The following is a 24,947-nucleotide window of genomic DNA, read 5'->3' as shown; positions in this document are numbered from 1 at the left end:
CGGCCCCTACTCCCAGGGCTCTGCACCCCCCCCCCCAGGGAAAGTACCCCTAGAAATCACATCGGGGGGTGATTGGGCAAACTACCCCCCCCTTTCAGGTCAGGGTTTGTACCCTCAGACTGGACCACTGCCTAGCGCACCAGGACTTCCTTGGGAGCACACCTACTCCCCATCAGGTCAGAGTTTACCCCTGAATCGGATCATCCAACCCAGAGTCACGACCCTGTGGTTGAACCATTGCCTGGCACACCAGGACTTCCTGGGGGGCACACTTACTCCCCACACGGGACACACTGTCTCCAAGGGCCACACAAGAGTCTGGCTGGCGCAGGTCTCCTGACCCCTGCCCATCTGGCAGAGTCAAGATTCCCCCAACCCAGAAATGGTCTCTCCTGGGGGTCTCTGCTCTCAGAGTTGACCCCTGACCCTCCAGGTTCTCCACTGGGGTCCGCAACCCCCTCTCACTCCTCGGTCTGGACTTCTGTACCCCCTCACTAGGAGTGGTACTGCCAGACACCAGAACTGGTGGGACGCTGGCTACAGCCGCCCCCCCAAGTTCTCCTGACACTAGGGGGTCTCCCTCAGCAGATGGCCCTACTGCACTGGCTAGGCTCCCTTCCTGGCGTTCCCTCAAGGAACCCTCCAGGACCTTGGACTGGATCTCAGACACCCTCGGCCTCAGCCCAACCCCATTCCCTCTCCTCTGAGACTGGACATGGGATCCCTTACCCATCCCACTACACTGGGACCTACTTGGGACACTGCAATCCTTTCCAACCTCACCTGGTTGGGAAATACCTAGACCACTCCATCAGAGGACCCCCAAATGCCTCTTCAGATTCTCTGGTACTCACCCAATCATATTTAAAGGCAGCCCCTGTGTTCACCTATGAGAGGGATAGGCCTTGCAACAGTGAAAAACGAATTGGGCAGTATTTCACTGTAAGGACATATAAAACACATTAGAATATGTCCTACCTTAAACATACACTGCACCCTGCCCATGGGACTACCTAGGGCCTGCCTTTGGGGTGTCTTCTATGTAAGAAAAGGGAAGGTTTAGGCCTGGCTAGTGGGCACACTTGCCAAGTCAAATTGGCAGTGTAAAGCTGCACACACAGACACTGCAGTGGCAGGTCTGAGACATGATTACAGGGCTACTAATGTGGTTGGCACAACCAGTGCTGCAGGCCCACTAGTAGCATTTGATTTACAGGCCCTGGGCACCTCTAGTGCACTGTACTAGGGACTTATCTAGGGACTTACCTATGGACTTACCAGTAAATCAAATATGCCAATCATGGATAAACCAATCAACAATACACTTACACAATACACAATGCTGATCTCTCGTCGTCCTTGTCGTCCTCCTCCCAGAAGTCTTCTGATGAGCTAGCAGTGAATCCCCTATCGGTTGTGCCTTCACTAACTACATTCTTACCACTCACAGAAGTGCTAACCCTTAAACTACTCAGTGCTATTAAATCTGGCTCCCCTCTGGATCCTGCCCCCCGTCCATTCTAATAAAAGCCGCAGATATTGTTATCCCCCCTTTGACTAGAATTCTCAATACTTCCCTTACGTCGGGCTTCTTCCCTCAATCGCTTAAACACACTATTGTCAAACCACTTCTTTAAAAAACTAAACTTGACCCCTCGGTCCTGGATAACTACAGACCCATTGCTCTTCTCCCCATTCTTGCCAAGATACTAGAGAAGCATATAAATTTACAACTGATGAGCTATCTGGAAAGTAATTTGCTCCTTTGCCCCACCCAAATGGGTTTTAGAGCACAACATAGTACTGAGTCTGCGCTTCTAACGGTGACCGAATCTGCCCGTCAACTATTAGACCAGGGAGGACATGTAGCCATTATTCTCCTGGATCTTAGCGCAGCTTTCAACACGGTTGGCCACTCTCTTCTCGGTGACAGACTCCGCAAGATAGGCGTGGGAGGCCCTGCGCTCTCCTGGCTGTCCTCCTTTCTTACAAGTAGAACCTTTCAAGTTCTGGACCACTCTTTCCTGTCAGATGTCATTTCTTCAGTCTGTGGAGTCCCTCAGGGGTCCTCCTTAAGTCCAACTCTTTTTAATATCTATCTATCTCCCTTAGCTAAAGTAGTCGCTCCCTACAATCTTTCAGTGGCCACTTATGCGGATGACACTCAATTAGTGGTCTCTCTCTCCGGTACTGCGAAGTCTCCCTCCGTCAATTTATCTGGCTGCATGAGGGATATAGGTGACTGGATGATTCAATCAAAACTCAAATTTAACGACGGCAAATCTGAAGTGCTCATTTTAGGCAATGGTTCTCCTCCCACCCCTTTATCTTGTTAGTCAGAGGCCTTCACCAGCCTCCCCCCACCTAAAGGACAGGTAAAAAGCCTAGGCTTTATATTGGACTCCCGTCTCACGATGGAATTACAAGCTAAGAGAATTTCCTCGGTCTGTTTTGGTCTTATCAGATCTCTTAGGAAGATTCTTAATCTTCTTCCTGTTTCATCCAGAAGGATCCTGGTCCAGGCACTGATCCTTTCCCGCCTGGACTATGGAAATTCCCTTTATCTCAGCTCCCCGGAATACGTGATAAGGAAGCTGCAGATTGTACAGAATACAGCAGCTAGGCTCCTTACGAACTGTCCTAGATATCTATCTGCCAAGCCGGCGCTTGTAGCTCTCCACTGGTTGCCGGTTAAACAGCGCATACATTTTAAATCTATGTGCATCACTCACAGAGCCTTACACAACAAAGGTCCTTTTTTTCTCAGGAAACACATCTCCATTCATGCCCCTCAGAGACACCTCAGATCTTCTCTAGCCCGGCAGATTTATATACCCGCGTCTACAAATCATGGGGTTGTAACTCCTTTGCTGTCAAGGCTGCCCATCTTTGGAATGCCCTACCCCCTGAGCTTCGCCATGAATCTTCTGAATCTCTTTTTAGGAAGAAATTGAAAACCATCCTCTTCAGCCACTAGTCTGCCTTTTCATGTTTTCCTGGATTTTTCTATACCTTTAGCGCTGGGATGCCCTAGGGTAGCTACGTGCTCTATAAATGTATAAAAGTAAACTAAACTAAACTTTACACAGAGAGCCTATGCACTTTAGCACTGGTTAGCAGTGGTAAAGTGCTCAGAGTTCTAAAGCCAACAAAAACAGGTCAGAAAAAATAGGAGGCAGGAGGCAAAAAGATTGGGGATGAACCTGCATAAGGAAAAAAGTCCACCAATCTGCCTTTACTGTATTCCTAAAAATAAAAATTAAATGATGCAACACTGCTGTCTATTTTTAAAAACATTGAAAACAACAACGCAATTTTGATGCACTATTTCTGCAAAAAGAAGGAAAACTATAGGATCCGGAAATTAATTTATCCATTATTAATCACCTGAAAATAATAAAAGAGAAAGTAATGGATCCAAAGTCATAACAAGGATCCCCTGAAGCCTTCCTGGATTCCACCGACAACTTTGTTTCTATCAGCCCAGTCTTGTATTTTGTTTAGATGAGCTTTTTCATAGATCTTCTCCACGCTTCAAACAATAAGGTTGGGGTAGTATTTTATTAGGTCCAAGCAGCTACCTTTCTTATGAAATGGAATGATTGCTGCCATGCTGCATTAAGCATTAAGGTACATAGCCTGCATTACTCACAGCATTAAAAAACATTCTCAGGATGGGTTCCTACTAATGGACTTCAGCACATTCGACATTTACTGACCTCTTTCAAGCTCAAGTGCCTTGTTGGATTTTTATTTGGCGGCAATAACATAATTTATAGTCAGTTTCATGACTGGAGTCTGAGGGCCTACACTTGTATCCTCAGACTGGGGCCTGTTGTATCTTGAGTGAAATCTATCCCTCCTGACAAGTTGGTAATGCCCTGTTTGGCACTGAACATGTTTCAACCAGCTTCGTCCTTCTACGGGATAATAAAATATTTCAGTCGTTCATGTGTCCCACGCCCTGCTGTAAACCACTTGGGTTGACTTTACAGCCAATTCATACCAGTTCGCTGAACCGTCTGCTATCTTTTTCATAAACTGTTGCTTTTAGGGTTTTCCAGGTCCTTCTGTGTGCCAGATTTGTTTCTGCAATAAAGGGGCTTTGGCCTCGCATGTTGGGACTTTAGAAGCTTCTTAGGTCACACTTTTTTGAGAACTTGTCTTCATTATATCAATTCTGCTATTGTTGTTTCTACTGCTATGGTCCATTGGAAGTCAAAAAAACGTGAGTGATCTTTCTGAGCAAACTTTCAAAGGCCTCAACAACATTCCGGTCAGAGCAAAGCCCCAACACTGAGACTCTTTATAGTTAGTCTGTATAATTCTTAAGGATGCACAGTACAAATATTGAATAATTTTCTGCTATCCACCTCGCACACGTCTGATAGGCTTTTGGGATTATCTCTGGCACTGCCACTAGCCCTCGATGGCCTGAGCAGAGAAGTCTCCTTTTAACCAGGTGGAAACAGAGAGATTTTATACGGGATAAAGTACCCTCTGCTGCCCGTTGCAGGACATTACATGTCAACGAGATATTCCTTTATATGGTCATGGTTCTCCGAGGTGACTGCAATATCCTTCTAATGTACTGCAGAGAATATTTTCTTCCTTTTAATACATGGCCACGCCTTCGCCCTTCCCACAGTCTGCTTAAATCCTTGGAGTTATGCTCTTTCCTATAAAGAACAAATTAAGACTCTGTGGTGTAAGATTAATCACTCTCAAAAGCGGATAGTAATTTCTTGCAAAAATATATTAGACACAATTGAATGTAAATCAGATTAAAATGCTTTACCTTACAATGTTAGAAACATGCAGAGTGATAATGTTTTTTTATAATGACCCATAGCATGCAGAAATTAAACAAGTTGCCATACATATCTCCTTTCTGCCTGTGCATATTAAAACAGACCAGAAGAATGAAAAGTCATATCTTGTTGTTTAAACTACATCTGTTATTTAGCTCTGTGAGCAGCATTCACCTTTGCTGCTCACTCTCGGAAGAGGCATTCAGATGTCAGAGCTCAACTGTAGTAACTTATTACAGAGAAGCTGAAGTCACTGCATCATTTCTTTATTACAGGTGACTAGGGACATCAAATGTTGCCTGTAATAAGGAGATTAGAGGTAGGCTTTTATACTGGGATTATGGGTTCTGGTGAATTAAAAGTGGTTCATGGTTGCTTTCTATTCTCTGATTCATGACCATGTCCTGTAGCGAATTGCAAGAATCCACAATAATCAAGACTTAGGGACTCATTGCGAGTATGGTGGCCAGTGTACCGTCACGGTGGAGTTGACGGATGCACCACCACAGGCCTGGAGGTGAAGACCGTCATATCACAAGTACTGGAAAGGCAACTGCACAACACAGCAAAGTTACTGTTTGGCCCGCCACAGGCAGCAGCCATCTTCAGGGCGGCAGTCAGGCAGTATCCCACACCCATATTACGAGGTAGCACACCACCAGGATTTCCGGGGGCGGAACCACTGCCACCAAAATCCTGGTGGAAACAAACAATATTATAGGGAACACCTACCTTCAGGAACACAGGCATGTCTGTAGGCGCCATGCCACGTGAATTGCAACTCCTTCCAATCCTCTACCTGGCTATGCAACTCCCAGACCAGCTTAGCACACACCGGAGGGAACAATGTTAGTACACACACACAACACACACGACATGGGAAGTCATGCTCACACACACGCAAACACCCGTACCAACACACACATGCGCACAGACACACAAGCATACACGCCAATACCCACAACCTCCACACATACATGTGGAAGGAAAGCCAGGGCAAGGTAGGTACCATCGCCACCAACGGCGTTGTGGCGCAGATATATTAGAAAAATCTAAACTGTTTACACACAAGCCCAACGATCAGTCAAAAAGTCCACAGTGCCCGAGCACACTGTGCACAAGCTGATGTCCCAACTTGACTCCTGACTGCATAGTGCAGGACTGCACAGGGCAGGGCATCAATGGGGAATGCAGGCACCTCAGGGGTGAGGTGGGGTGGGGTGGTGGGCTTTGAGGGGGGGTCCTTTGGTCTGGGCTTGGAGGGGGTGGACTTGGATGGGGGGTCCCTGGGCTTGCCCTTGGAGTGGGAGGGGTTTAGCCGGGGGGGTTTCCCTTTGGAAGAGGAGGGAGAGGGCTTGACCTTAGAAGTGAAGGATGTGGGCTTGGCCTGGGAAGTGGAGGGAGTGGGCTTGGGCTTGGCAGGAGGAGCAGTAGACATGACAGGGGTGGAAGTGGCAGGTGGTGGAGGGGCATGGCTAGGGGCAGTGGCAGACTGGGAGAAGGAAGGCAGGGGCACTGGAAGGGTAGCAGGATGCTTGGGGGGAACAGGGACTGGGTCAGTGGTGGGGAACAGGGAAAACTCTCGTAGGAAATGTTTCTTGGGGACGCAAGGGAGGTCAAGGGAAGGATGTTTGGGAATGGAGGCAGTGGGTATGGTTGTGAGGTGTGTACGTGGAGGTGCCTTGGGTGCAGGGGCGTGGATGGATAATTTGTGTGTGCTTAGGGGACTGCTGGGTGGGTGAGTGCGGGTGTTTAGATGTACTGGGAGGAGGTGGGGGAGATGCAGGGAGGTGGCAGCTGGGATGTGTGAGTGTATGTTGGGGTGATGTCAGCAGGTAGGGTGGATGTGCTGCCTGTGGATGTGTTGACAGTTGTGGTGTTTGCGCCAATGGTGTATAGGGTGCATGAATGTGGGTCAGAGAATGTGGTGACGGTGGCAGTGAGGGCACATGTGGCAGGATCAGTGACTGATGTGGTGCTGACTGCAGCTGTGAGTGGTGTGCCGAATGTGAGGGGGGAAGTGGTGGCGGAGTCGGTGCAAAGTGTGGATGTTGTCATGTCTGCATGTGTTTGTTGAGTGTGTGCATGGCGGTGGTGTCGTCTGTGGTGCTTATGTCTGTCCTTGCGTACCATGTCTGTTGATGTGGATGCATGTGGGTCAGTAGGTGTGCCTTGGATGGGTGAGGGGAGTGGGATGTGGGTATGGGATCAGGTAGCTGGAGGGGGGACGGAAGTAGAAGGGACACTGGCTGCCGTCAAGGAGGAGCCCAGAGCCTGAAACGATCTATGTAGGCCAAACAAGGCACTGTGAATGCCTTCCAGGAACGCATTGCACTGTTGCATCTGGGATGCCATTCACAATAGCTGTCTGCCCCACAGAGATGGACCTCAGGAAATCAATAGCCTGCTCATTGAGGGCAGCAGGGCTGACTGTGGCAGGGGCAGAGATGTCTGCGGCGAAAGAGATGTTCAACCTCTTGGGTGAGCAAGCACGGGCAACTGGATGGGGAGCTACAGGAAGGGCGGTGCTGGTAAGGGGGTGGCAGACAAGGATGGTGCTAGGATGGTCCTAGATGACTCCGCCACTGCCAGGGAGCGTCCATTGGAGGAGGACTCAGAAGATGTAGTCATCGATCCGGTCTCCCCTGTGGCACTCCCCTTCCCCTCCGTCCCACTGGTCCCCTGGGCTCTGCTGGTGTCAGCCTCCTGGGTACCGTGGGCTGCAGCTTCCCCACTTGCCGGTGCCCCTTCTCCTTTGCCAGATTATGCTGATGCACACAAAGACAGGGTGCAATCAGTCAATGCAAGCACAACAGTGACACAGGGTAGAACATCAGCTTTTGATGCCATGATACACTATGCCCACCTCTGAACATCCGACAACTTGGGAACACCATGGGGGAACCGCAACAGGTCACATGTCAACTGCTGATGGTCTGACTGATGCAAACATGTACATGAGGAGTGTCATACCCGCCACACCTATCCAGTACCTGCCCACAACCCATGGCTGTGGAGACAGGCATGTAAAGGACTGCACACCCAACAGGATCCTGCATGCTAGTTGGCAGGTTTACTTGTCTATTGTCAAGTAGCACTGTCATGACTTTGTTCACCCACCCCACTACACATGCAGTGCCTTCCAGCTGATTGAGGTCCTGGATCCACCCCTGGCACAGTGGTTGGCCAGGACCAATCACAATGCCCTGACACCCCAGGACTAATCATCCTGTTGCCATGAGCTGGCAACCACATCTAGCTAGTAGGTGGCCACACATTTGCAACACTGGAGGAGTCTTCCCCGCTACCACTGACTGCATGGCATTACCTACACCTGTGATGCCAATCCTGCTCAGATAGACACAACCCATAGTGGACATCATTGTACCTAGCATCCATGCCACAGCTACCCAATGGTGCCCACACAGAGCTACCATGCCAACACATGTTGCAAGTGAGCGCGAGCACTTACCCCCATGTGGCTACTGTGCTGCCCTCAAGCACCCATCCACCTCAGGATAGGCCACTGCCAATATGCAGGCCATTAGGGGGATCAGGGCCCAACGGGCACCCCTCCCTAATTGGGAGGACGTCCCCAGCTTGGCCTCCGTGGTCTTCTGTGCCCAGCGTCTAAGGTCCTCCCGCCGCTTTCTGAAGTGCGTGCTCTGCCGAGCATGGACCCCAAGGTCTGCACTTGCTTGGTGATAGCCTGCCAAATCCCCTTCTTCTGATGAGCGCTGAACTGCATAGGTGATACAGACAGAAGGATACAGTCATGTACAGTAGCATCCCTGGGACAGTAGTGTACAGCACTCATCACACTTCCACACCCACATGCCAACACCCAATGTAGCTTTAGGCCCCCTCACCCTTGTCCATGCTACATACACACTCCTACCTACCAAGGCCCCCATCCCCATGTGCACAAATCACATACAGGACAATGAAATTGGGCTCAACTGCTGTTCTGGTGCCCCACACAACGGTCAATACAAGGGCAGGACCCCATCCACGAGGTGCTCCAACTCATCCTGGGTGAAGGCTGAGGCCTTTCTCCTGCAGGACGTGGCATCTGGGCTACCAGAGTCAGAACACAGCAGCACACGCGGTGGAGGTCTTCAGTACATGAGGTTCAGGAGTCAAGTGAACATGAGCACATGAAATGGCAGTCACGGCCACCGCTGAGAGCACCATCACCGCCGGCAGCGATCACAATTGGCTCCTGCCTCCCATAGGCAACAGTGTTAACCAATGGTGAGTTGCATGGCGGTTGCGACCGCCTACCGCCATGACATGTTACGCCTGCGGGATAATCTCACTTCCACCTGTTCCATGCATGCAGACAGGCGGCAGCCATTTTACATGTCCAATGTGTAATGTGTGTGAAAATTAGTGCTTCGTGTGTGACATATGGTGGCCTGCGGCCACATCAACACCGTCAACACAGTCTGTGGTGCACAACTTAATACCAACTCTCTCCTGTTCCCAGGTACGATGGATGGTTGAGGATGAGGAATGCACTGGTGTATAGGACCCTAGTTGACCTTACCACCCTGGAGGAGCATCATGTCATCCAGACAAATCAACTGAACAGTGTGACCATCATGGAACTGGTGGCCCAGTTGGAGCCAGATCTGTTGCCTTCCATTCACCATCCCAATGCCATCCCTCCCACAGTGCAGGTGTTGTCAGTCCTCCACTAACTTTCCACAGGCTCCTTCCAGGTCACAGTGGACCTGACAGCTGGGATGTCGCAGCCCATGTTCAGCAACGTCCAGAGGGATATACTATGTGCCGGGCTAAGACATCTGTGCAGCTACATCCGGTTCCCCAATGTCCCGAATTGCCCACTGCCAAGGCTGCATTCTACAATGTGGCACACATCCCACATGTCATTGGGGCCTTTGATGGCACCCACACTGCCCTGGTGCCACCCAGGAGGAATTAACAGGTGTATAGGAACTGCAAAAACTATAATTCGGTCAATGTGCAGGTGGTGTGTCACGCGGACCAGTACATCTCCCAGGTGATGGCCAGGTACCCAGGCTCTGTGCATGATTCCTTCATCCTGTGGAACAGCAGCATCCACACATGATGGCGCCACTCCAGAGGGAGCAGGCCTGGCTCATCGCTATGTACCCTTGCATATGTGTGCCCCTCAGCTCTCTGCACCCTTGTGTCCCTGCCCAATCACCCTCCTGATCTTGACATGCCTCTTTCATCTACACACACAGGTGACTCTGGCTATCCCAACCTGCCCTGGCTCCTGACACCCATGAGGCATCTAACTTCAGCTGCAGAGGACCGTTACAATGAGGTCCACGGTCGAACCAGGCGGGTAATTGAGTGGTGCTTCGGCCTGCTGAAGGCCAGATTCCCGTGTTTGCATGTTTCTAGGGGTACCCTGCTCTACAAGCCACAGAAGGTGTGCCGGATCATTGTGGCCTACTGCATGCTGCACAATCTGGCCCAGATCGCATTGCTGGGTGCAAAGGAGGGGGTTGCTGTAGCAGTGGCTAATGAAGGGGGCATGGGGAGTGCTGAAAATGAGGATGATTACTTCAGCTGAGATGCAGAGATGTGTAAACTGTGTAGTATGTGTCCTCTACAACTGTCCTTGTCCCTGATGCCACCTGTTGTCTGTGACCACTGATGGTATTGGTTGCAGCTCTGGGTGGGTTGGGGTGGGTGCCACATGTGCCCATGACTTAGGTAGTCACAGTGTACAGGTCAGGCCAATGGTAAGGCAGCTGTTGTGCTGGTGCACTAGTGCCATCAATGTGTATGTAGAATGTTACCTGAGCTGCCAGTTCAAGTGTTATGTGTGTGCCACACAGGGGTGTTGCATCTGTGCAGCATCTATCCTGGGTCGAAATTGGGTGGTAGTGCTACATTGTTGTTGGTGGCAGTAGGTATAGGGTCAGGTCTGGCGCTGGGTGCTGTGAGGGTGGGGCCACTGGGTTGGTATCTGTTGTTTTTGTGTGTTGGTACTGGCCACATGGTTGTGGAGTTGACTGCCATATCTGCCTTGGATACCTGTTCCTACAGTGCATTTGTGTGGAGTTGGCATCTGTGACTCCTACAGTGATTGTTGTCCCTGTCTTGCTCTACTTTCAGGACAATGTAGTGGGGTACTGTGGTCCCTGCCTGGCCTGTTGCCTCACTTGACACATATCTCCAGCCACTGGCTGCTCCACCATTGACCTCCCGGCATTTTGCTCCCCCCTCTGTCACTATCCCATGCATGTGCTGGGAGATGGGTTGCCAGCTATACATCTATTGGTAGTTCCATGCGTACTCATGACAAATAAATACGTATGCATTAACTGTACTCAATTGTTTATTTGGGATGGACCAGTGTAAGGGGTAATTGAGTGGGGTCATGGCGGCGGAGATCACCAGAGTGGTGAGGCCAGCTGTAGGTAGTCCAGGTCCAGTCTGCGGGCCATGGGTAGACAGAGATATGGGAGTGGACACTAAGGGGTAGGGGTGCTGGTGTCCTGTGAGTCCTGTGGCGGGCCTTCATGCCACTGGCTGCCGCTGACGTGGAGGGCTGTGATGGGATGTAGCCAGTGGTAAGGGCCTTCTGGTGGGTGGTAGACTCACATGACAGTGGCCAGGTCCTTGAGGACCCTTACTATGGAGGCCATGGTGGTATTGTGGGCCTGCCACTGTTGCATGGCCTCCTAATGGTATTGTCCCTGCAGCTGCTGTCTCTCCTGCACAGTAGCGAGGATCTGGGCCACTGTGTCCTGGGTGTGCTGGTATACACCCAGGACTGGGTCGAGGGCCTCCTGGGCAGTCAGTTGGTGTGGCTGTCCCAAGCCTTGGACCACGGTGCCCCTGGAACAGTGTGCCCACTCCCAATAGCAGCAGAGCCTTGCTTGTCTGGGTTGGGTGCTCTTGACTCTGGCCCCTGTACTATGGGGCACATCTCTGATTGAGAGGTCCCTGGGGCACAGGTTTTGTGTTCAGGGTCTGGCACTGGTGTTATTGCTGCATGGGGAGGGGCGTTCAGTGTGTCCGTGTGGGTGTGCCGTTGGTTGACTGTCCAGTGGCCCCACATGGCCCAGGAAAGTCATCTTCATCCAGACATCCAGTGGGGCCTTCATCCTGGGGAGGGCTGTCTGAGTCTGACATCCTCTGCAGGGTGTCAGTGGCAGGAGGGGTACCTATGGATGGAAATGGTAGATGTTAGTTGTGTGACTGTAGTTTTTATGTCCCTGTAGTGACGCATGAAGTGCCTCGACTTGCTTCCTAGTGATGGCAATGACAGCTGCTGCACTGCCGACATTGATTTGGATTGGATTGGATTGTGGGAGCTGTGGTTCTTCGCACTGTGGTTGTCATCTGTGCATTAAGAGTGTGTGAGTAGGGATGGTGGGAGTGGGGTGGTGTTACATGCAGAGGAGAGGCGTGGGGTGTTTGGGATGGGGGAAGTGGGGTGGGCTGGAGCATGGTGGGGAGGCATGCTGGGCAGGGGTGGTTGGTGCATGGGGGGTATTGATGACTTACAAGAGTCGAGCCCTCCACTGATGCCTCTCAGGCCTCAGGTTGCATGATGTCCAGAACCTTCTCCTCCCAGGATGTCAACTGAAGGGGAGGAGGTGGGGCCGATCGCTGGTCTTGTTGCTGGCTATCCTCTGCCTGGACGCCATGGAACGGACCTTCCCCCGAGGTCGTTCCACCTCTTCCTGATGTCCTCCCTTGTGTGTGGGTATGTGCTGACTGCGTTGACCCTGTCGACGATCCTTTGCCATGACTCTGTGTTTTTGGCTATGGATGTTTGCTGTAACTGGCCACCCATGAGCTGTGGCTCTACTCTGATGATCTTCTCCATCATGATCTGCAACTCATTTTCTGTGAACCGTGGGTGCTTCTGGCGTGACATGTTGTGGGGTGGGTATGTGGTGTGCGTATCGGGAGCAGTGTGGTGCTGCATGGGTGTTTGTGTGTGCTGGAGGCTGTGGTGTTGGTTTGTGCAATGTGTGCTTTTTGATATTTGTTTGCTGTGTTTGGGGTGTTCTACGTCTCGAGGAGTGTGGCTGCTTATATTTGTCACAAGGGATAATAGGTGCGTGTGGGGGAGTGTTATATGGTGGCGTGTGCAGGTGTGCATGATGTGTGCATGGTTATCAGTTGTGGGATACTCGAAATAGCCAATGTGGTATTAGCTACTTTTCAGTGTGCCTTTTTGTTCCACCACGGTGCAAATCGCAAACAGTTTACACCGTGCATTTTCCACTGAGCTGGAGGTTGTCTCTTAACATGACGTTCAGAATGGTCTTGGCGTGATGGGGCTGGCGGTTGATCAGTCACTTTTCACCGTGGGTCGGCCTGGCGATGTTGGTTTTGTATTTGTATTTGGGCGGTTTGTGTTTTATGACTCATAATCCGGCTGACGCTGTACCACCACCACTGGCGATATGGTGGTGCCATTTTGCATGGCGGTCTTGCCTAAAAACCACCAACCTCGTAATGAGGGCCTTAGTTACTAATCCTGGTTCCTTTTCTGAAACACACAATCTCCTCCTCTGCTGGTTTCTTGTTTGCCATGCCTTGACCAAGCTTGGTATTGAGGTTGCCACAAGTGGCATGGGTATGGCTGATGCAACCATTCTCTCTTCACTGACTGATAGCGGTGTTCCGGCATTGACAAAGGGCAGATTCTAGTGCTGCCTAAGTGGATCAGGGGTGACTGCTCCACCTTGGCGGAGGAGCGTCGGCCCCCGCCAGCAGCAGGAGCTGCAAACCTTTAAAAATAAAACAACAATCAACTATGTTTATTATCGTTTTATTTTTAAAGGGCAGGGCCATGGGGGTAACGAGCAGTGAGGGGAGTGAACAGAGCACTCCCCTCAGTGCACATGTATGTTTGGCTGGCCGTATCAGACCGGCCAAACATACAAGCGCACAAGGGCTCTCTCCAACCCGCCATGTGTTGCCGGGTTGGAGAGAGCAAGCCCTGGCTCCCAGTCTGCGTTGTAGTGCCCAGCCAGGGTGCTCCAGCCAACCACAACGCTGCTTTTAGCAGCGTCATGATTGCCTGCAGTGCAAGGGAGAGGCAGAGAGCAGCAGCGACGTCCAGGTACGTTTTTTTTTTTTTTTTTTTTCCGCCCCATTACGTTTCCAAGGCGCCAGCCATGACTGAAGTGGATACTTCTCCTTTGCAATCCCTGGGAGGATTATACATGTCATAAATATCTATATTTACCGCTCTATGCTCCAGCCAGATGAGTCGTAAATTGTGACTAAAGCCTGCCACTGCTTTAACATGTGCCATCAGTGTGGTTCAAACCGAGGTTGCTAGGCCTCCCTTTGGCCTGCCTTACTTGCACGTAACTGCTGGAGTGCAATATGATGCAATGCCATCCATGATAGCCTCTTCAGTGGCCTTACATTTCTTAAAAGCAACATATAACCTTTTGCTTCACGAAGGTTAGCCATTCTTTATTCTCGAGCTTCTAAGTGAGGCCAGCTATGTTCCAGCTTAGAATATTATGATGTTCTAAGCTGGAACATAGCTGGCCTGGGACTTCCTTCAGGAAGGAAGAACTGGGTTCCGTTCGTGGGTTTATCTTCCCTTATTCAGCCATCTTGTATCACAGCCTGGTTCATTTACCGCTAATTCATTTTGGAAGGAGCTACGTGGGCCTATCAAGGCAGCTGCTAACCAGTTCTATTCATATTAGTGACTCTAAGTTTCTAAGCGTGTGTAGGAAAAGGCACTTCAGTGCTGCAGCTCTTTGGCCCTGGTAACCACAGACACTTTATTACAACTATTGTTCATAGTGTGCAGAGCCGTCGGGAGTGCTTCTCCAAGGCCTGTTCGAAGCTTCATAGTCTATCCCTCAAATCATCATGATGAGCCCAGGGAACAGAAGCTGGATGCTACAGTTTACATAGGGAGACAGATGGAAAGACCTCATAAAATGAGTACACGGAGGTTACAAGGTGTCTTCATAGAGCACTAATGACACATTCATCATTATTCTTAAATAAATTCATGTCATGGTCAACGGGGGGGGGGGGGGTTATTAATAATGAATGTATGGCAACTAGATGAGTTGTTTATGAATTCGTGAGTCTGGGCACTGTCTCCCCGAGGGTAATATTCAGCGTGCAACAGGGAACAGCCTAGTTTTCACATAAAAAACACTTCCATTCTTTGGCCTCTTTCCAAAAATATCCAATCTATGGTAAAAACAGGAACAGAAGATGTTAAAAAGTTATTGCTGAAGAATACACAGTTTGTTTGCGTTAGAGACTGGGCTTAAAAAACATGTCTCCTTATTTCAAAGTTTCCAACTGGCCAGCGCATCTCAGCTGTGGCGCGAGGCTGTTCTAAAGACAAAGCCTAGAGACCGTCTTCCCTGGATAACGCCGCTGTGTTGGGACCTCCTACTCATTTTTAATGCTGCGCTTATTAGAGGTTTACATGTTAAAATGGTAAAGCTGGAAATACAGGTCAAGTGTCACAGTTCTATGGTTAAAATGTACAATACCTTCACCCCCTCTCTCATCTGGACACCTGAGCATAGTCCCATCTACCAACGTATTGAGTTTCCCATCTTTTTTGGGGTCCCATTAAACATTTCTATACCATGCAATGCTTGAATTGAGTCCGTGTCTAAGCACTTGCGGTGTTTGCCAATTCAAGACTATAAACAAAGAAAATGTGTGGTATTTCCTCTTGGTACTGAGGTAGTAAGTGGTTAATTTACTAGGTAATATCCTTGGTGGATTCTGTTGTTTACTAGCGATGTCTCAGGGCCTAAGATGCTGTGTAATTCCATTTGTAACATCAAGTTACTCCCTTGGCTCAGTTGACTCTGCACGCGTGGCTGTAGTGAGAAGTCAAGGCTAGCTCCAGGAGGTGGTAGAAAGGTTGCACCACAGATCCACAGTTTGGAGTACCATGATCACACTGGATAAACTCACGTTCATATCTGTTAAAGAGACTAGGGCCTGTGTTAGAAAAGAATGCTATAGAATGATTTCTTCAAAATAAGGTAGCAATTTCATTGTGTGTTCTGGTGGCAGAGCGTGACCAAAATATCTCTGCACACACAAAGTGTCCCTCAAGGTGATAATGGAAAGTTGGCCACCCTCTGTTGGTTGGTCACCGTACTAAGTGAGTACACCCCTTTCTTATATGACACTGGAAAACACATTAACAGCATCATATTTTTCTTCCATTTAAGATGTTGCCCAGCCGGTGGACAAATAGGACTATAACAGATTACGTTCTATTTTCCCTGGTTTATACCCTCCACCTCACCATTATAACTGTATTATCTTCTTTAGAAAAAGCTGACCCTGTGCCTCGAGAACCCTTCACTGGCTGGTGAACTGAGCATTGAGAAAATCGTCAGTGTCATGGACGGAGAGGTTTGCAAGTATTCTTTTTTCTAAAATTAAGGCGGGAGGGTCAGAAGACCTTGTGGAATCTGTACTGGCAGAAGCAGTAACATGTTTAACTGGAAAAATTGTAAGTATCAGAAAACGATGTGTGCTCGAATGTTTTCCATTGTTTCCTAGAGGAGCTATTTTGTACATTTTTAACACTCATCAATGTGTGCAGTTGTAAAGTCTTATTACTGTTAAAAAGATGCCTTTCTTCGAAATCCTCGGTATTGGTGCACAAAAGGAAGCCATCTTTTAAAGACCTTGCACTCGGGTGTAGCTATCAATAGTGCAGCGGATGCAGTAGCACCAGGGCTCAAGGGTGTGAAGGGCATACATCACCCCAGTTAGTGGCCTTTTTTTTAATCGTTAAACCAAGAGGTTGGCTGAGGGGAGGTAATTTCTTGTTAGAGCCCATGGCACCCTTACATTGCTACTGCTGGTATTATGACTATGGAACCAGTGTCATTACACGGAAATGCTTGATTTTACGTTTGTTAATCCCTGGGAATTATTTGAGGGCAGAATACATTAATTTGAATGTGGCTACGAAAGAGCACAAACTAAGAGCAACCCAATGTCACCTAACCGCAAAAAAAGTAATCCAGTCAGATATGCTAGGCCACATCACCCTTGCCTGGGCTCCAAAGAAATCCTAGCGGGTTCACACTGGCAAATTGGGAAGCAGAAGCTCTTCCACGATTTCGTGTGTAGGTGGTTCCCATAGGAAAGAACCACAGGCAACCCGCTTTTTATGCTCACATTTTATTTAGCCATTTAATCATGTAGCTGGCTTCGTGGCTAGTCGACCAAACACGTTTTCTCTTAACTACAGGTAGGGGTTTCATGCTGCATTAAGAATGAAATCACCACTACGCTTGTGCAGCCCTAGTCCCCAGCCTGCAGCAGTATTTGGGGGGAAGTGTACAGGTATGTAAACCTGCACAGCCATGAACGGTTAGTCACCAGAAGTTCAGGCTAACAGCTCTTGGAGGGCCTACCCTTATCCTGGGGACCCACACGAGAATGCGTCCCTTGCGGCACAAGCTCTCTGTGAAAGAGCATAACATTTACCAGATCAATTTACTATGTCGTTTGTCACAGATTAACCACATTCTACAGTTTGTACTTTACAAAACATTTAAATAAATATTCACTTTATCTGCACGCAGACTACGTCATTTATTCTCAACCAATCGGCCACCACTGCATCTGTAGATTGTGGATCAATTACACATGGCTTCCTTCTGAGGCATTCTTCCCTCCTACCAGACGTTTGTGCATAGGCCTGCCCGGAGAGAATCGGAAAGGAACCAGTGGCACACTCAAAGCTTCCATTCAAAACCTCAACATGCTGTACGTAGGTACACGATAACTCAAACCAAAACGTACGCAAAATGTTCAGTTTCCGGAGACAGCTTGATGCGCCTAAAATATATTTACGTGTGGTTTTCACTCAGATAAGCTCCAGTCTTTCCATTCACAAATATACACCACTGCTCTCGCTTTAGTGGAGAAACGTCTTCCCTTTGTTTGGAAGATAACATGATAAAATTCCTCTCCCGCCTCTCTCCCAGTGTTCCGGAGTGCACGTACGGCGGTGTGCCCCACTCCCACTGACACTGCAGTCACACTGGGATCCTGGGTAAATGCAAGCACTCCGATCCCTTAAAGACCCACGACGCAGCAGGCGATCGTATACAAAGTATATTTCAGTCAGAGTTCTTGTCAAGCAACGATCCTATCAGTGTGTCAGTGCCATTTATGCAAGGAAGCCATTTTCTACAGCGGTGCCTAGGACATACTACTTTCTGCTTCCCCTTGTGCCATGAGGATAGGATGCCTCGCAAAGTTCGAGCCTTATTCGAGGGAGGATTTTAAGCTTGGAAGAGATAGAGAGTAGCACAGAATGAAAAATTTTCTAGCTTACGCGTTAAGAATTTTCATTTCTATTAAGGACACGGAGGCGAGGATTATGCTTTCTCTTTCTTTACTGAGAAATTCACAGCAGCCAATTAAAACACATTTAAACAAAATTCAACATTTCCCAAAGTGCTCTAGTGTATAAGTCACATGCACCAATCAACCATAGTGACCTTAGTCCATAAAGTCCTTAACCTCGAACGTCATATCCTCTTTCTTTGCTTCAACCGAAAACAGTAAATTCCTTTCTCACGACCTCAAAGTCTTTAGATGATACCAACTCTCATCTAGGAAGGAAGAAACCAATGAAGGAGACCAGACTGAACATCAAGTCGGTTTTCCAAGAACGTAGACATCTGGATGGAAAGAACTTCAGGAATTCTTCTGATCCGTTCCTAAGAAATAATAATAAAAAACCAGCCGGTAATATTTTCAAACTAATGGTAAAAACCATTTTAAAATCTTTCACATCTTAATCCACTCTATAAACGTGGGAGGGTAACAATGAATTAAGATTTTCAAGAGTAATAAAATTATTAATATTCATAAAAGGGTGGGATAATCCTCGCCTCCGTGTCCTTAATAGAATTGAAAATTCTTAACGCGTAAGCTAGAAAATTTTTCATTCTATATCAGGACCGGAGGCTCGGATTATGCTAGTTCAAAGCTGACCCATAACCACAGAGGCCATATCCAAAACGGGTTTAAAATAAAACTTACGAAAAGTGCTTCCAGACGACCAGTCTGCAGATTTCATAATATCCGTTAAACTGGAACCTAACGTAAAAGGCTTAGATGCCATTGCTCCTCTTACTGAATGAGCTCCAAAATGGCTAGTATCAATGCCTGCTTCGTTCATAAGCCATCTTAACCATCTCGCCAGAGTGGCCGAAGCAACAGGTTTAAAAGGTTTCTGAAGTGCAATTAATACTTGCCCATTCATGTCCTGTCTATGTTCTTCTGTAGATATTTCATAATCTTTAAGACATTGTACCACACAATTTTGAATTATCTGGAAAACAAGGGTACGTTACTGACCTGCAATTGTTCTTGGGTCTTCTGGAGATAACAAAGGTTACTCCCTCCGGAGAATAAAGTCTCCCCGATAGATCTAGGGCTCTCACATCTGAGACTCTCTTGCATGAGACTAAATATAGCAACATAGTTAATTTAGCTGACAATTGTTTCCGAGACAAGTATTTGTTACTGGGCCAAGAATCCAGAAATCTCAACACAATATTCACATCCCAAAGTACAGAGTACTTAGGCTGAGGAGGATTAGAAAATCTGATACCCCTCAACAGTTTACATACTAGCGGATGTTCACCTACCTGTTTGCCATCAATAGGTGGATGTCCTGAAGAAATTGCCGATCTAAAATTATTGATTGTCCTATAAGCCAAACCTGAAGAGGCTAACTCAGCCAGGAAATTAATAATCATATCAATACCTGACCCCATGGGATTAAGGTCTCTTCCATTGCACCAACTAACCCATTTACGCCATGCCGAAGCATATCTCTTGTGGGTACTCTTTGCCCATGCTCGCTTGATAAAACCTTCAGCCTGTTGTGAAATTCCCGGGGCTTTCCATCTTGCCCTGAAACCCTCCAAGCCATCAGAGTTAGAGTCCCCGAGACAATTAAGGGATGTTGATGGCCCTCCGGACTGAGTAAGAGGTCCCGACGAGGAGGAATGAGTAGTGGAGGAGCACATGCTAATTGAAGGGCAATAGGGAACCACGGCTGAGACCTCCACAACGGGGTTACTAAAATCAATTCTACCTTCTGTCTCCTCACTTGAGCCAAGACTCTGGGTATCAATAGGAATGGAGGGAATGCATAGCACTGGAACGAATTCCAATTCTGTAGAAAAGCATCCGTTGCCGAGGCTTGAGGGCCCGGCCTCCAACTGAAAATTTTTGGAACCTGGTTGTTGAGGCGAGACGCAAACAGGTCTATCTCGCAGAAACCCCAAGTCTGGACAATCTGTTGAAATATCTTTGGATCCAGCTTCCAATTGCTGGGATCCGTCAGATATCTGGAGTTCCAGTCTGATACTAAGTTCTGATCTTCCGTGGAGATACTCCACCAACACCACTAGTCTGTGTCTCAGGCAATAATGCCAAAATTCTTTGGCTATCTCCGCCAGAATTCTGGATCGCGTTCCCCCCAGTTTGTTCACATACCGTACTGCTAAAATATTGTCCATTCTCAGAAGAATGCAACAATCTGTCCTGATCGGGGAATCGCTGGAGGGCACGATAGTGTAAGGGGGCAGGAAATATTGCTTGAATGGAGGAGGCTAATAGTCCCACCAATCGAGCAATGCTCCTTAGAGAAATATTCGGCCTGAGTAATGCCGCTCTCAATTCTCTTTTGATATTGCAAATTTTTGCAGCTGGAAGTATCAAGAGGGAGAGAATGGAATCTATCCTGAAACCCAAGAATTCTATCGTTTGGGATGGTTTCAACAATGACTTCTGCGCATTGATAAGGAAAACTAATTCCTGTAGTAAAGTGATTGTCCAATTCAGATGTGTCAGCAACGTCGTTGCATCCTGCGCCATCAGTAAGATGTCGTCCAGGTATATGATAAGACGAACCCCCTTGGTTCTCAGTCATTCCACTACTGGTCTCAAGAGCTTTGTGAAGCACCAAGGGGCCGAGGATAGGCCGAATGGGAGAGCCGTGAATTCTAGGCAATACCCCTTCCACTGGAACTGAAGATACTTCCTGTGGGGGACAAAAATCGGGATTGAGAGGTACGCATCCTTCAGATCTAAGCGAACCATCCAATCCCCTTCTAGAAGGATGTCTCGCAACATGTGGATCCCTTCCATCTTGAAGTGTCTGTAAACAATCCAAGAATTGAAGTCCTTCAGATTTAATACTAGCCGATGACCACCTCCTTTTTTGTCTACCACAAAAATAGGATTGCAAAAACCGGTAGGGTGTGGGGTTGAAAATGTTACCGCACCTTTGTCTAACAACGCTTGTACCTCTATATCTATAAAATTCTGATTTGATTGGGAAAAACACATGTTTATCGGAGGGGCATGCTGAAACGGAGTGTTGAGGAACTCCAGGTGAAATCCCGACACTGTCTGAATAACCCAAGGATCTCCTGAAATCTCCCTCCATTTGTACAAACAGACTGACTCTTCCCCCTAGAATGACTTGTGAATGTAGAATAATTTTTACCGGTAAAGGAGGCGTCTTGTATAGCTCCTTGCTGGCTCCTACGGTACCCTCTGCGGAACCTGGGTCTTCCTCCACGGGGCCGTGAGGGATAGAACGTGGTGTCTGCTTGATCTCCAGACCAGTTACCTCTACCCCTCGGGTAGTAATTTTGGGGACTGACAAAGCCACCTCGGCCGGGCATTCGCCCGCCATAACGCCCAGCCCTGATAAAAAGGCCCCTTCTAAAAACTTTTTTAAGGGACAGTTGGGCCTTGTACAATGTCGAAAAAGTAGAGCAAAATTTGGCCAATTCTTTAATGAAGGATGAGCCGAAGAGGAGACCTTCAGCTGCTGGTCCCGCTTCGGAGGCAACCAAGTCTACTAGTTTAGGGTCCATCTGCATCAGTATGGATTTCCTGCGCTCAGTGGAAATAGCACCATTTGTGATGCCTAAAAGGCATACTGCTCTCTGGGCCCATCCCAATAAAACATCAGTGTTCACTGGGGTGTTTGATTCCTTGGAAGTGGTAGCCAAATCTAAGATTTTTGTTAATGGGCCTGCCATGTCTAATAATTTGTCTGGGCAGAGGCGCCAGGATCTGTCGAGACCCTTCTTAGGATCTTTCGCGTACTTCTTCATGAAGGTAATCATAGTGGGGTCAATCTCGGGAGTTTCCGCTACATTATTATCTAGCTCAGGCCTGGGGCATTCTGCCTTGAGTCTGGAACGCACCTCTTTATCAAAACTCTTCCTTAAGTTCGCGTGAACATAGAGAGCTACCTCAGGAGTTGGACGCCAACTCGACTATCTAGGGTGTATAATCTCTGAAGGATTAAAATCTAAAATTTGAGGCGTAGTGGAAGTAGTTTTCGATTTTTTACTAAGGTTAGGGGTGGTAATGTCGTCTGAATCATCGGAGTCTTCCGAAGAAGAGGAATTACGATGGGAGCTATAATTATGCTCTGCGCTTCCTGCGTAACTTGTCAAACATGTCAGCATGTAACTCTCCAACAGGGTCCTCCTGTGAAATGTTCTTAGATTTTGACTTGGATTTTGTAGGGACAGGTGTAGCAGTGTCCTCAGAGGAAGGGGTGGGGTCCCCGGTCATCCAGCCCTGCGTTTGGGCATACTCTAATAATTGACCTGAGAAGGGGCCCAAAGCTCTTGCTAGAGCATCATTCACCGACTGTTGCACCCTGGAATCTAGTGCCTCAACCAGATTTAACTCCAGTTGGTTGTCGGTATCATCAGGGTAGAACCCTGCATCCTGGTCGCTCCATTGAGCCATAATAATAATATATAGGACCAGATGACAAGAATAATAAAGGAGTGAGTGGATAAACCTCAGCAGGCGAATTAGCAGAACAAAATAAATATATATATACCTAAAAACCACAACCAGTGAAAATAAGTATATATATATCAATGAAAAAACAACTGTGCTTGAGGAGGAAGGTGCCTGCATCAATAAAAGGTATTTCCCCTAGGCCGAGCCTTCTTTTAAATTTTACAACCCAGTGGAATCTTTTCTTAACTGGGCGTCAGGGAGGAGGTGAGTTAATGATTCCAGGCAAGCCCCGATGCCTCTTGCGCTGTCCAGAAACGAACCGATCTCATAAAATGGCAAAGGGAAATGAGATCGGCTCATAATGGGCGTGCACGCTTGGCAACACCGGTTGCCAGTGAAAACAGACTGCCATAGGGCGTGCAGTCCTCTCCCGAGGTCCCTCCACGAGGGAAAATCCATATAAATATTAACTCGGCAGGGAAACCGAGCTGTAGCGTCTAACGGGCTCCAAATGAAAAAATCAATAACAGGAGAGTTCCCTCAACACGGGAAAATCAATAAAAGGGATTAACTCGGCAGGAGGCCGAAATGTACAGAGTAAAGCCAGTGCTTTAGAAAAAATCAATAAAAAGGCAATTAACTCGGCTGGAAGCCGAAGAATAAAGATTAAAAAGCTTGTAAAAGGCACGCAGACTGGCAGCGCCTGTTACATTTAAGAAATTCAACTTCAATACACCAGTAAAATAGACATAAGATTTAGATAAAGTGAAAAGTTATTTATCTGCTGCGAAGCAGCAAAGAAAGAGGATATGACATTCGAGGTTAAGGACTTTATGGACTAAGGTCACTATGGTTGATTGGTGCATGTGACTTATACACTAGAGCACTTTGGGAAATGTTGTTTTTTGTTTAAATGTGTTTTAATTGGCTGCTGTGAATTTCTCAGTAAAGAAAGAGAAAGCATAATCCGAGCCTCCGGTCCTGATATAGAATTAAGGATTTTTATTGGTGTTGTGGATGATTTCCAAAACGGCTTTTTTGTTTATTATTAGATCGCTTCATTTCCCTGCCTGACTGTCGAGGAGAGCCAGCATTTTCACAACTCACTGCGGCGTCTGGCCCAAGTCGCTAAGGTGAGTGGAACAGACAAGTTGCCTCCTAATCGCTTCTTAGTTGACATCGGCCTCACTGTACTAGGAGCTCAAGGTTCTGTAAACAGCAGATTTACTGTTATCTTATCAGTAGCATTCACTCTTAACCCCTGGAAAGGGCTGAGGGGGTGGGGGTGAAGGGCATTTTTACTAACATTTCACGAAATGCAGGGCAGCAAGCAAAGTTGCTGCGTTGTGTGAAAGACAGACAGCAGAAATGTTCCTTATCTACTATGACATGGTGCATTTCTGTAGTCTCCTAGCGCCAGGGCACTATGCTGCTTAGTGCAAATGCAGGTACCCTTGCACCATGTTGCAAGGATGTCTGCACTACAGGAGGGATTTTATTTGCCCAAGGACATCTTCCTGCCCAAAAATAATCCATAGAAGCAATTCTATGCATGCACGCTTACAAAAAAGATGTGTTAGACTTGGCATCTTTTGGCGTGTTTCCCCTGTCTCTTTGCTTTCTAACCTGTTTTTATGATATGCTGGACTTCGTTTTTACTGGTCTCTCGTCTCTGTGCACGTTACCACTGCTGATCAGTGCTAAAGTGCAAGCAGTCCCTGTGTAAATTATGATTAAGACTGGTTATCCATGATTGGCATATTTATTTTACTGGTAAGTCCCTAGTATAGTGCACCATGTGTGCCCAGGGCCTGTAAATTGTAAATCAAATGCTACTAGTGGGCCTGCAGCACTGATTGTGCCACCCACATGAGAAGCCCTATAACCATGTCTCAGACCAGCCATTTCAGTGTCTGTGCGCACTGTTTTAAACTGCCATATCGACCTGCAAAGTGCACCCACTTGCCAGGCCTAACCCGCCCCTTTCATTGCATGTAAATCACCCCTAATGTAGGCCCCTACAGCCCCATGGGCATGGTGCAGTGTATTTAGAAGGTAGGACATGTGGTGTGTTACCCATTTCCTGATATTGAAATACTGTGCATTTCGTTTTTCAGTATTGAAAGTCTATCTTTTTCATAGGCTACCATGGGGTCTACCTTGAAACACCTTTGAAGTGCATATTACCATGGGAAGATGAAACGAAGTTGGAGTTTGGGATCTCTGACATCACAATTTAAAAATAAATCTTTGAGTGAAGATGGTTTTTAAATTGTGGGTTTGAAAATCCCACTTTTAGAAAGTGGACATTTTCTTACTCAATCATTATATGCCTGC

The 24,947-nt window shown here is 47.7% G+C and overlaps 1 protein-coding gene across 1 annotated transcript in view; it reads left to right on the top strand.

Annotated features, from left to right (window-relative positions):
* Positions 1 to 24,947, top strand: part of PRODH2 (proline dehydrogenase 2) — a 273,534-nt gene that overhangs the window by 91,243 nt on the left and 157,344 nt on the right. The window contains exons 4-5 of the mRNA XM_069243992.1: positions 16,119 to 16,202; positions 23,663 to 23,743. Of these exons, the coding sequence (XP_069100093.1) occupies positions 16,119 to 16,202; positions 23,663 to 23,743 (165 nt within the window). The remainder of the gene's footprint in view (positions 1 to 16,118; positions 16,203 to 23,662; positions 23,744 to 24,947) is intronic.

Source organism: Pleurodeles waltl, chromosome 7, assembly GCF_031143425.1.
Source record: "Pleurodeles waltl isolate 20211129_DDA chromosome 7, aPleWal1.hap1.20221129, whole genome shotgun sequence".
Classification (NCBI taxonomy): domain Eukaryota; kingdom Metazoa; phylum Chordata; class Amphibia; order Caudata; family Salamandridae; genus Pleurodeles; species Pleurodeles waltl.
Note: the sequence above shows the minus strand (reverse complement) of the source record. Positions and strands in the feature narration are given on the sequence as shown.